This window comes from Chrysochloris asiatica, unplaced genomic scaffold, assembly GCF_000296735.1.
Source record: "Chrysochloris asiatica unplaced genomic scaffold, ChrAsi1.0 scaffold00216, whole genome shotgun sequence".
Classification (NCBI taxonomy): domain Eukaryota; kingdom Metazoa; phylum Chordata; class Mammalia; order Afrosoricida; family Chrysochloridae; genus Chrysochloris; species Chrysochloris asiatica.
The window spans coordinates 1,264,214-1,277,959 of NW_006408734.1; the positions used below are offsets into that span (position 1 = coordinate 1,264,214).

The 13,746-nt window shown below is 37.1% G+C and overlaps 1 protein-coding gene and 1 pseudogene across 6 annotated transcripts in view; one reads left to right on the top strand and one right to left on the bottom strand.

The window, feature by feature from the left end:
• RAP1GDS1 (RAP1, GTP-GDP dissociation stimulator 1) overlaps nt 1-13,746 on the bottom strand; it is a 219,188-nt gene that overhangs the window by 47,202 nt on the left and 158,240 nt on the right. For all 6 annotated transcript variants that reach the window (XM_006872955.1, XM_006872952.1, XM_006872956.1 and 3 more), the window contains one exon: nt 12,315-12,440. In XM_006872955.1, coding sequence (XP_006873017.1) covers nt 12,315-12,440 — 126 coding nt within the window. The remainder of the gene's footprint in view (nt 1-12,314; nt 12,441-13,746) is intronic.
• Nucleotides 9,884-10,264, top strand: LOC102839784 (annotated as a pseudogene).

Genomic DNA, 13,746 nt, shown 5'->3' on the forward strand with positions numbered 1-13,746 from the left:
CAATACCGACTCATAGCGACCCTATGCACAACAGAATGAAACACTGCCCAGTCCTGGGCCAACATCACAATCACTGCTATGACTGAGCCCATTAGTGCTGCCACTGTGCGAATCCATCTCGTTGGAGTTCTTTCTCTTTTTTTCTGACCACAGTATCTTCTTATTAATAGCCTTTTAGATTTGGGACAGAATTGCATGGAGTATATAAGTCAATATGGGGAGATAGCATCATTATAACATGCAGATCTCAAATCTATGAAAATGATGCAGTTTTCCATTTATTTTGATTTTTAAATTTCTATCAATAATATTCTATAGTTCTTTGCACAGAGATCTTCCATTCCTTTTATTGGTTGTATCTAAAGTATTTAATTTTTTTATAGTACAGTAAATGGTATGTGGTATCCTGGTGTGGTGCTGTGGGTTAATGCGCCAGACTGCAAAGCTGTTTGAACTGCAAGGTTGGCGGTTAAAGCTCACCAGCAGCTCCTTGGAAATCCTAAACAGGGTTGCTATGGGTTGGAACTGACTTGACGGCACTTAACAACAAAACAGTATATGCAGTCCTGGTGTGGTGCTATGGGTTAATGCACTGGACTGCATGGTCAGTTTGAGCTGCAATGTCAGCAGTTCAAGCTCACCAGACACTCCTTGGAAATCTTACACAGGGTCGCTATGAGTCAGAATTGACTCGATGGCACTTAACAACAAACAGTATATTAAAAAAAAAAAAAAAAAAGTTTTCCAAAAGTTTTTTGCTGATATCTAGAAGTACAATTGGGAGGTAGCAATCTGATTAATTCATAAATTCTTTTGGATTTTTGATATACATAATCATAGCATCAATAAAGGTTTTATTTCTTTCCTATATCTTTTTTACACTTACTCTATACTACACTGAATAGTTCTTACAATCTAATATTGAACAGAAGCTGTGATGATATTGCTTATTCCCAGGCTCAAAACAAATGATTTTGCTTTACCACTGAGCATGATGTTTTCTGTAGGCTTCTATTTGATATCCTTTTCAAACTAAAGAAATTCCCTATTGCTGGTTGTATTGGGCATTTTTAAAAATCATAAATGCATGTTTAATCTTATCAACTACTTTTATGCATATGCTATGATCATGATTTTTCCCCTTTAATGTTTTAGTGTTGTAAATTACAGTAATCACATTTTTAATATTAAGCACTTGCATTTCCATAAATCAAAGTTGGTTATCACAATTAATTTTTAAATGTATTATTGGATTTGGATTGCTAAAACATTTTGGGAAAATTTGGAACTATGTGCATGGTGAGACTGGTTTTTTATCTTTCTTTTTGTACTGTTTTTATTGAGATTTATAGGTTATGTTGGTCTTATTAAAATGAATAAGGAAGTAGATCTGTTTTTCCTATTTTCTAGAAAAATTTAAGACTGCTTTTATCCCTACTTTATAATTAAGTGAAACTTATTGGTAAAAAGCTTGGATTTGGAGTTTCCTTTATGTGAGTGTCTATAATTATAGACACAATTTCTTTAATAAGATCATTCAAATATTCCATTTCTTCTAGGTCTCAAACTGGTTTAAGCAACTTAGTTAGAGCTGACAGAATCAAGAAGAGTGTACACGTTGCAAAGCAACCAACTCCCATGTTGGCTGGATTTAGACCTGAATAGGAAACAGGTCCACCACTGGACCAATAAACAACATCCATATATATGGAGAAAAGACTGAATGCTGGGAAAGGCTTCATTTTGCTCATATCAACCATAGACACACATGGAAGCAGTAGTCAAGAAATCAAAAGATGTACTGCATTAGGCATATCTGCTGCACAAGACTGATAATAAAATGTTGAAGAGCAAAGATGTCAGTTTGAGGACTAAGGTGCACCTGATCCAAGCCACAGAATTTTCAATACTCTCATATGCATGCAAAAATTGGACAGTGAATAAGGAAGACCTTAGAAGAATTAATGCAGTTGAGTTATGGTGTTGGAGAAGAATACTGAAAGTACCATGAACTGCCTACCAAAAGAACACACAGATCTGTGTTGGAAGAAGTACAGCCAGAGTCTTGGAAGCCAGGATGGCCAGACTTCAGACATATTATCAGGAGGCACCAGTCACTGGAGAATGATATGTTTGGTAAACTAGGGTCAGAGAAAAGAGGAAGACCCCCAATGACATGGACTGGGATAGTGATAGCAACAGTGCGCTCAGGTGTAGCAACAACTGTGAGATTGGCTCAGGATTAGGCAGTGTTCTGTTCTGTTGTGCATGGGGTTGATATAAGTCAGTATCGACTTGATGGCACCTAACAACAAGAAGGAAACCGGTGGCGCTGTAGGATAATAGTCACTCCTTGGAAACCTTATACAGGGGCCCTAAGAGTTGAAACTGACAATCTGTGCTTAATCACAAGAAACAGGCAAAGATGTCCCACTCAAAGATAGCAGCTGACTGCACCACCCTGAGTATGTGTCGCTCTCCATAGTCCTGCATAGTCCTCCAAACGTCTATATATATATTTTTTTTTTGTTCTGGTTAATCTTATTAGTTTACCAATTTTGTTGTCCCTTTCAGATTCAGTTTTGGCTATTATAGGTTTGTATTGTATGTTTTCTACTTTATAAATTTCAGCTTATTATTTCCTTCTTTATTCTTCTTGTGTTCGTGTTACTTTTCTGAGATAAATGCTGAACTCATTTTCAACAGTGGCTTTAACCATTTATAAAATATACACTCAAACAAAAACCAAAAAAAAAAAAAAAAATCCTGTAAGTATGGATTATCTACATATTAACAACAAGAAATAGGCAACGGTGCCCTGCTCAAAGGTGGTGGTTGACTGAACTACTTTGAATAATTCTATATATAATCTTTCTTTTTATAGTTGCTTTCTATAGTTCTATACATAACCCAATCTTTCTTTTACTTTCATTACTAGGACAATTTCTAGTCAGAACTTGCATTATGATTTCTTCTTTTATCTAAACGGTAATGGAAGCATACTTCTGTATTTTTTTATATCTAAACATGCAGCAACAATAAAAAACATGCAGGGGATTTCCTATTTCTCTTTTAATTGTTTATTATAGACAACTCACTTAGATCAGAAAATTTATGCTATAGGTTGGCAATTTTTTCAAATTTGTTGAAAATTCATTTATGGCAAGTCAATGCTTTTAAACATTTAAAATATACTTTAAAAAAAAAAGGGGGGGATCTTCAGTTTAGTGCAGTGGTAATCCATTAATTTTCTTAATCATGCTAAATTTTTACATACTTATTGTTTTCCCTACCCTTGTACTATAGATTACTGAAAGAGGTATATTAAAACCTCTCATCATGTTGGTAGGTCTGTCAGTTTCTCCTCACAGTTCTGATAATTTATTCTTCATATGTTTTAGGATAATGTATGATTATTATATTTTCTTTAAGAAATGAACCTATGTCACTATAAAGAAATATTTTTACTCTAGGAATTCTCATTATCTATTTTATCAAATTAATCTAACTATCTCAGACTTTGATAGATTTGAATGGTATGTTTTCCTATCTATTTATATCTCCTTATATTCAAGAAGCATCTCTTTTAAAAAGTGTTTGTAACACCTGTTTTAAAATCCAGCCTTTTTTAATAAAAAAAAAATGTATTTACTTAGAAGTATTCAGAATGTCAACAAAACAGCTGCAATTGTTTTTTGTTTGCAATTGCGGAGTGGTATTCAGTTAACAGAATAATTCTTTCCTATGAGCTGCATCAGACAAGTGAAGATGAAAAAAACCAAAAACTACCATCCCCATGTATAACTAATTTGTGCTGTGCACCAACAAGAACCTGCTTTAAATTTCCATGCTCTGGTAGTGTAGTGGTTACGAATCGGGCTGTGAACCGCAAGGTCAGCAGTTCGAAACTACCAGCTGCTCCGGGGAGAAAGATGAGGCGTTCTGCACCCGTAAAGATTTGCAGCCTCGGAAACCCTGTGCAGGGTCACTATGAGTCGGAACCGACTCGACGGCAGTTAACAACAACAAATACTGTATCACACAAGGTTAGTGGCTACTGAAAATACCACAAGGACAAGGCTAGTTAAAGACACATTCTGTAGTGTGTTAACTATACAAAGAGGACACTGTACAGTTTAAAAACAAATCTTACACAGTCTTACATTTCAAATTTTTTTTTTTTCTTTAAAAGGAGTGAGTTGTGTACGGGGGTGGGGGTTAAATGCTTTATAGATAAGACCAAAAAAACTGCACTAGAACCAACTTGTTCATTATCATCATCATCTTCATCCTCTTTGTCCTCCTCTTTCTCTTCCCCTTCACTTTCTTCGTCTTCCTCCTCTTTTCTTTTTCTTGCTTTTCTCAGCCTTGACGACTCCCTTTTTGGCTGCATCAGGCTTTCCTTTACCCCTGTAGGCAGCGATATCCTTTTCGTACTTCTTCTTCAGTTTAGCGGCCTTCTTCTCATAAGGCTGCTTGACATCAGCAGCAGTATTATTCCACATCTCTCCCAGTTTCTTTGCAACATCACCAATGGATAGGCCACAATGCTCCCCTTTGATTTTGGGGCGATACTCTGAATAAAACAAGAAGATGGCCAAATGAGGCCTCTTGGGTGCACTGGGATCCTTGATCTTCTTTTGTGTTTCTCCTTTAGACAGGATATATAGGTTTTCATTTCTCGTACATAACAGGCCTTGTCTGCCTTTGCCATGTCTTCAAATTTTCCTTTCTCATTTGCAGACATGGTCTTCCACCAATCGAAGCACTTCTTGGAAAATTCTGAGAAGTTGACTGAAGCATCTGGGAGCTGCTTCTTGTGCTCCTCCTGGCAAGTTTGCACAAAAATGCATAGGCTGACATTTTGCCTCTTGGCTTCTTAGGATCTCCTTTGCCCATGTTTAGTTATGATTTTTTTTCCATCTGAGTGGCACAGAGTCTGCTATCTGGCTCTGCCTGGCTCGGCACTGTCTCTGTGGAGTGCAATGTATTGCAATGACTGTGAGACTGGGAGCCACCTGACTACTGATTTTTTAACTAAAGCATTTAAGACACTTAACAAGTAATACAATTACTGAAATACTGTGTTTTAAATTTATGGTATTTTTAATGCTATTTGTCCCCACCACCACTCATCTGTCTGTTTAATGCTATTTAATGCTATTTGTCCCCACCACTACTCATCTGTCTGTTGTACTATTACGGCTTGTGTGTTGCTGTGATGCTGGAATATATGCCACTGGTTATTTTAAATATTAGTAGAGTCACCCATGGTGGACAGATTTCAGAGGAGCTTTCAGACTACGACAGATTAGGAAGAAGAGGAGGAACACTTCTGAATGGTCAACCACTGAAAACCCTAAGAATAGCAATAGAACACTATCATATAGTGCTAGAAGATGAGCCCCTCAGGTTGCAAGACACTCAAAACACGACTGGGGAAGAGCTGCCTCCTCAAAGTAGAGTCGACCATGATGACGCAGATGGAGTAGAGCTTTCAGGACTTTCATTTGCTGTTGTGGCAACAAAAAACAGAAAGAAAAACTATACACATCCATCAACAATTAAAACGTAGAATGTATGAAGTATGAATCTAGGAAAATTAGAAGTCATCAAACATGAAATGGAATACATAAAGATATGTATCCTAGGCATTACTGAGCTGAAATAGACTGGTATTAGCCATTTTGACTCATACAGTCATGTTCATGTTTTAGGTGCCAGAGTCGAATCCAACTCATAGTGATTGTATGACAACAGAATGAAACATTGCCCGGTCCTGCACCAACCTCACAATTGTCACTGTTTGAGCCCATTGCTACTGCCACTGTACCATCTCGTTGGGGTCTACCTCTCCTTCCCTGAACCTCCACTTTACTAAGTATGATGACCTTTTTTAGGGACTGGCCCCTCCTGATAAAATGTCTGAAGCATGAAAGATGAAGTCTGCCCATCTTGGCTTTTTAGGAACATTCTGGTTGCACTTCTTCCAACACAGACTTGTTTGTTCTTTTGGAAGTCCATGGTACTTTTTATATTCTTCAACATAACTCAAATGCACCAATTATTCTACAGTCTTCTTTATTCATTTCTCAATTTTCATATGCATATGAGGCTACTGAAAATACCATGGCTTGGATCAAGCACACTTTAGTCCTCAAACTGACGTTGTTGCTACTGAAGACTTCAGAGTTCCTGTGCAGCAGATCTAATGAAATATGCTGTTTCATTTCTTGACTGCTGCTTCCATTAGTGTTAATAGTGGATCCAAGCAAAATGAAGTCTTTGACAACTACAATCTTTTCTCATTTTATAACATAATATAATTTATAAGTCCAATAGTGAGGATTTTTATTTTCTTTATATTGAGATGTAACCCATATTGAAAGCTGTGGTCTTTGATCTTCCCCAATATTTCAAGTCCTCTTCAGCAAGCAAAGCTGTATCATCTGTATATTAAAGGTTATTAAGGGTTTTCTTCCAGTACTGATGCCAGTTTCTTCATATAATCCAGCTTCTCAGATTATTTGCTCAGTATAGAGATTGAACAAATATGGGTAAAGAATACAACTCAGGCACACATCTTTCCTGATTTTAAACCATTCATTATATGCTTATTCTGTTTGAACGACTGCCTCTTGGTCTACATCCTGGTTTTCATTAAGCACAATTAAGTGTTCTGGAACACTCATTCTCTGCAATGTTGTCCTTAGCTTGTCATTATCCATATAATCGAAAGTCTTTATAAATAAAACACAGGTAAACATCTTTTTGGTATTCTTTGCTTTCAGCCAGACATCAGCAATGGTAACGCTCATTCCATATCCTTGTCTGAATCCATCTTGGACCTCTGTCAGTTCCCTGTCAATGTAAAGTTGCAGGTGTTTTTGACTTATCTTGAGAAAAATTTTACTTGCATGTGATTATTAATAATGTTGAATTATTTCTATATTCTGTTGGGTCACCTGTCTTTGGAATGGGCACAAATAAGGATAGATTCCAATAAACAGAACAGGTAGTTGTCTTCCAAACCTCATGGCATAGATATGGGAGTGTCTCCAGTGCTCTCTCTATTTGTTTAAAGGTTTCAATTTGTACTCTCTCAACTCCTGGAACTTTGGTCTTTGCCAATGTCTGCAGTGCACCTGGGAATTCTTCCTTTAGTACCATTGGCTCTTGATCATATTCTACCTCTTGAAACTGTTGAACATCAGCCACTTCTTTTTGGTACAGTGACTCTATGTATTCCTTCCATTTTCTTTTGATGCTTTCTGCATCACTCAATATTCTGCCCATAGAATCCTTCAATATTGCAAGTTGAGACAATCATATAGTTTACTATTCCAGGAATAATACATTTAAGAGTAATGGTTTCGCACTGATTGTCAAAAGAAGCATTTCAAAATCTACCTCGAAGTACAATGCTGTCTGTGATAGGATAATATCTATATGAATCAACTTGATGGCACTAAACAACAATAAGGAGGGAGGCTAGTTACTACAACTATTATTCAAACTTAAGCACCAAACACCAAAGCCACTGATGACAATACTGAAGAATTCAATCAGCTTCTCAAGTCTGAAATTGCTCAAACATATAATCACGATGCATTAATAATTACTATTGATTGGAATGCACAAGTTGAAAACAAGGAGAAAGGATCAGTAGTTGGAAAATATGGCCTTGGTGATAGAAATGATGCTGGAGAGCGCATGATAAAATTTTGCAAGACCTATGACTTACTCATTGCAAACACCTTTTCAAACAATACAAAAGATGATTTATACAGCTGTATCTCATCAGATGGAATAAACAGAACTCAAATTGACTACATGATATTATAGTCAGTTTGAGTTCTGTGTATCATCTAAAACCAGGCCAGAGGCAAACTATGGAACCAACTGCTCATATGAAAGTTCAGGCTGAAGCTGAAGAAAATTAAAACATTTCCATGATAGCCAAAATACAACCTTGATTGTTGTTGTTGTTATGTGCTGTGGAGTTGCTTCCAACTCATAGCAACCCTGTACAGGGTTTCCGAGGCTGTAATCTTTACGGGAGCAGAAAGCCTCATCTTTCTTCTGCAGAACAGCTGGTAGTTTTAAACTACTGACCCTGACAACCTTGATGACACCATTTAGAAGAATTTTGAGAACTTCTAATGAACAGTGTCAGGGACCATGGACCCTGAGGGCCAAGGAAGTGACCTCCTTACGTCCTGGGTTCACATGGACCCTGAGGGCCAAGGAAGTGTCCTCCTGACGGCCTGGGTTCATAGGTTTTTGCAAACTCACTGGATGGCTACCTCTGTGCAATTCTCTTTAGTCTTAATATTGTTCATTCTGTACTTGTTCTTTATGCTTCTAACTCCAGTAATTGTAGCTTTTGGGAAAATGTTAATGTACGTAATGCCTCTTTTAATGGCTCCACTGTAAATGTCACTGCCTTGAAGGTATTGGCAGCGCGTTGGGTCCTGGGAGAAAATTTTTTTGAGGAACAGGCTATAGCCACCTGGGATGACTGTCAGAACTGCTCCCTATATAACTATTCAGTTATGTTTGATATTAACTTAAAACATGAGCTCTTGATGTCCATGTACAATAATAAAACCAAACTTGCCCCATATGACTCAAGACGAACAAGGGCAGGTTTGCTGGGATTATGCAGGGAGGTTCTGCAGAGGAACTGCCCAGGGTATTCACTTGAGGTGGAGTGGTAAATTCTGGGAATACTGGCTTAAAGGACAATGGTGGCAGCCCCCTCAGACCGCCCTTGGGTATAATCAGTTTGATCCAGATGCTCTTCTTCCCCCTGAAGGAATATGAAAATGTGATGATAGAGAGCATTGTAGCATTTGGATAAAGGATAAGGAATGTGAAGGTGAGACCTTGCCCTCTTGGAAAGGTTGAGAGTCGTCTCTCACCTTCCCTGGGACTGTAGCAAGAAAGGATTACTGGCTTAACTTGTCTAAAGATTATCTCTGTGAATCATTAAGCATTATCTTATCTGAATAATCCCATTCTTCTTCTGTAAAGATCTCTTCCTTAAAGAGAGAGAATAAAAGACTGGGGTAGAATTAGTTCTGCGTGCATTCTTGGCAGCAGGACTATCTGCCTGTCAGCTTGTATCCACTCTGGTCTCCGAGTGTTTCTTTCTCTCTTGCCTCTCCAGACATCCCACCTAGAGTTAGTTTTGTGTGCAATGTCTGCAGCAGAACTGTCTGCCTGTCAACTTGCATCAACCTTGTGTGTCTGTCTCTGTGTCTGTATTGTCTCTTTGTCTCTATGCTATATCTTTCGCCTACCAGACCCCCCAACTTCGTGAAACCCACTTCCCCGTTGAGGCTGGACCCCGACAGAACAGATTTGATGCATTAGATGGTCATGACTGAAGACCAGAAGAGTTGCTGACTGACATAAAGAACATCATACATGAAGCAAGAGGTAATTAAAAAGACAGGATAAAAAGAAAAGACAAAGGTGGATTTCTGATGAGACTCTGAAATTTGTTCTTGAGCACAGAGAAGCTAAAGTGAATGGAAGAAATGAGGAAGTAAAAGAGCGCAACAAAAAATTTCAAAGGGCAGCGAGAGCACACAAAGTCAAGTATTATAATGAAATGTTCAAAGACCTGGAGCCCAAAAACCAAAATGGAAGAACAAGCTTAGCATTTCTTAAGCTGAAAAAAATGAAGAACAAATTCAAGCCTTGGGCTGCAATACTGAAGGACTCTGTGGGTAAAATGTTTAATGACACTGAAAACACCAAAAAAAGATGGAAGGTCTCCCTCTTCTGCCGTTCCTGGTGCTGCTTCTGTGCTTGTTTGGTGCAGACCTGGTACCTCTTTTGTAAAGTGGCAGCTGAGGAGACTCCGGCACTTACCATGGCCGATGAGAGACCCAAGGAAGGAGTCAAGACTGAGAACGAGCATACTAATTTGAAGGTGACAGGGAAGGATGGTTCTGTGGTGCAGTTTAAGATTAAAAGGCATATACCACTTAGTAAGCTAATGAAAGCCTATTGTGAATGACAGGGTTTGTCAATGAGGCAGATCAGATTCCGATTTGATGGGTAGCCAGTCAATGAAACAGATACACCTGCACAGTTGGAAATGGAGAATGAAGATAGAATCGATGTGTTTCAGCAGCAGACACGAGGTGTTTTCTTAAAAGGGAGCCTGCTACTTTACTCCAGAACTCTGTTCCTACTGACCAAGAATACATTCTCAATTAGAAAACCACAATTTGGTTCCACCACATCCTGACTACTAGAGTATAGTTTTCTCTATTCTTTCATTTCCTCGCCCCCATTCCTTTATCGTACATAAAGTCACTGGTGCATGTGCACAAGCATATTGCATTTTTTCTTTCTTTTTTACTAAAATGGTCAATGGTATGTTTTGACCGACATCAAGTGGAGATGAGCTGGGGGAAAATACTGGTTCTCTGAAAATCCATCCTTTCTCCATTAGTGGAATGCTCATTCAGCTCTTATCTTTATATTCCAGTAAGTTATTTTGCTCTCACTGCTTAACAAAAAACAACAACATAAAAACTCCTTGCATACCTTGTTTGAATGGAGAATTTTCATTTATCATCATAAAACCAAGGACAATTTTACTTTTTGTATGTAGCTGTTAGCTGTTACATGTAGGACATTCTGTCTGTAAGTAGGGGTAAATTACTCTAAAATAAACGAATCCTAGATAGTTTTCCCTTAAAGTCAAGTGTCATGTTGTTTAAATAAACTTCTTGTTAAAAAAAAAAAAGATGGAAGGCATACACAGTCACTGTTACATCTGGCTTTCACTATTGCTATGAAAAAGTTAGCTATCTAATCGGTGCTCTTTTGAAGGTTCTCTTCTTTTTCTTGCTATTTCTCCACTGGTGTTCTACAATTTCAGAATACTGTATCTTGATGTGGTTTGGGTTTTTATTATGTTTTGGGTTCACTGGGCTTCCTGAATTTTTTTTATCTTTCATAATTTCTAGCAAATTATCTCTCATAATGTCTTTAAATATTACCTCTACCCTTTCTTCTGTCTCTTCTCCTTCTGGGACTTTTACAAATGTACACTTGAGCTTCTCCTTTTAGCCTCTGTATCATTTATAATTTTTTATGCACGTTGGTTCTTTTTTCTCTTTACATTGCATTCTGAATTTTCTTATGAACTACCTTTCATTTAAATAGTTTTCTAACTGAACAATATTTAATCTTTTGTCAAATTGATCAATTAGATTCTTAATTTTGATTGCAGTTTTCAGTTCAGGAATTTCTATATTCTTTTAAAATCTAATAAGAGTCCTGGTGCGGCAGTGTGAGGTAAGCACTGGACTGCTAACCTCAAGGCTGATGGTTCAAACTCACCAGCCACTAGTTAGAAACGCTATACAGGATAGTTATGAGTCGGAACTAAAGCTGTTAACATTAAACAACATGACAATTCATGTTTTCTAGTATCATTCTAAAATATGTTCAATCTTGTCTTTAACTCTTCACATATAATAAGTATAATCTGTTTTTAGTCACTGTCTAACAATTGCATATCTGGAGATTTTCTGCTGTTGACTGTTGTCAGTGATGCTTCTTGTTTAAAATGTTTGATCCTTTTTCGTTATGTGTTAGATGTCATATTTGAAAAATTATTTATTGTAATAACTTTAGGCCTAAAATGATGCTATTTTTGTCCAGAGAAGATGTTTTCTGAAAAGATTTATAGCCTTGGAAACCCTAAAGAGGGTCACTCCACAGCACTTAACAACAACAGGGACAGTATCAATCTGAGATCACCTCAATCCAGGTTCACAGTTTGAGATTATCTGGGCTATTTATATGCCTCAGAGTTAGGATGTAGTTGAAGGGCCAGCTTGATTATTCTCATTTACTCTTATTCCCAGGGTGCCTTCCTTAAGGTTTTTAGAATAAGGAAGGGAGGGATTCACCAGTATCCTCACTCTTGGCAGACCTGGAACTCCAATTTTTATCACCTTAGCCTGGCAAGAGTACAAAAGTGTTGTGTGGTGTCTTAACTGCCTTTTAATATATGATATATGAATGTGAAAGCTACAGAACCATCCTGCCTTACATTTTAAAACCAAAAGAATTTGGAAAGTAGTTTTGGCCAATGTAGATATAGGTACGGAGTAGAAAATATGGCTGAAGTTAAGAGATATCCTAAATAAAATTTATCATGTTACTAATGAAACAAAGAATGTTTTGAGTTAAATACACGGCAATTAGGTAATATAATAATAGAAAAGCAACCAGAAAAGTCATCATGATAAAAATATCACGAGGTTCATCTATTTTCTCACCATTTTCTGCCAATGGAGCAAGAACTTCAAAAATCATTTCCCTCTTATCATGTTCTATTTGTTTCTTGAAGAGTTTTACCAGCTCTTCAGCAATGTTTGTACTGGCAAACTGTTCTTTACTTGACTCTGCAAAATTAAAGAGAGTAAACAAACAATATTAAACTCAGAAATTGTTTACTGTTCTATTCAATGTTTGGTCATTTTGTACTATTACTAGTCAACATAAACACTCTTCAAATATCGACCCGAATCCATAATTTAATGCCTTCGAAAAGGGAAAAGTCTAAGGCTTTAAAGGAAATGTTCTGATGTGATTATTCAAAGATATAAAAAAAATTTTCACAACTATCATATAATTCACAATAAAACATTAAAAAAAATAAATAAATATTTTTCACTAGTAAAACACATAGACAACTACAGCAACAATAAAATTAGTAAGTGGTATGCTTTTGTACTATTCCTGGAATCCCTACTAATTAAAGGCCAATTCTTCACATATTATTTGAGGTCTCATTTCTTCTTCCTTCTTCAGCATCTCCAACCCTTCCTCTTTAGGAACTCTGGTAGTGTATTGGTTATGAGTTGGGCTGCTAACCTCAAGGTCAGCAGTTTGAAACTACCAGCCGTTCTATGGGAAAAAGATGAGGCTTTCTGCTCCTATAAAGATTTACAGCATCAGAAACCCCATGCAGGATTGGCTATGAATCGAAAAAGACTCCAGGGCACATAACCACCACCACCACCACATTTTTACAAACTTATTTCTTGGTGAAACTGTCTACGTATATTCTATTTGCTCAATTCACATGTATCCCTAACCTACTTTAATTCTGGTCAATCTCTAACCTAATCCACAATCTCCTTTGCTTGGTCCTGTTTTCCACCAGATCATTATACATTCTATTTATTTGAGACTTGGTATAAAAGCTCTGTGTTACAGCGGTCAAACACCAGCTGCTCCATGGAAGAAAGATGTAGCAGTCTGTTTCTGTAAAGATTTATAGCCTTGGGAATCCTATGTGGAGGCAGTTGTTCTATGTCCCATAGGGTTACTTTATTTTTAACTTCCTCAGTACTTACTCTCACCCTAAGCAATCAAATTCTTTTACATATAACATGTTAAATATCTCTATGTTGATACATACATAATTATATCCCTGGACTCCAGATTACATATTTCTTATTTGACATTTCCACTTGGTTATCTCTCTAAAATCCCAAACACAGTATATTCAAAATGGACTTTTGATATTGCCGTATAATCTGATCTCAAGGTTATCCTTCTTTGATTATAATGGCTTTTATGTGAATTTCATCATTAGATAGTTATAACCACTAATCCTTTCTCCTTGATTCTCAATTGAGAAATGGATGATCATTGTTTACTGGGGTGGAGTGAACCAACAATTCAACTTCCTTCCTAAGAGAT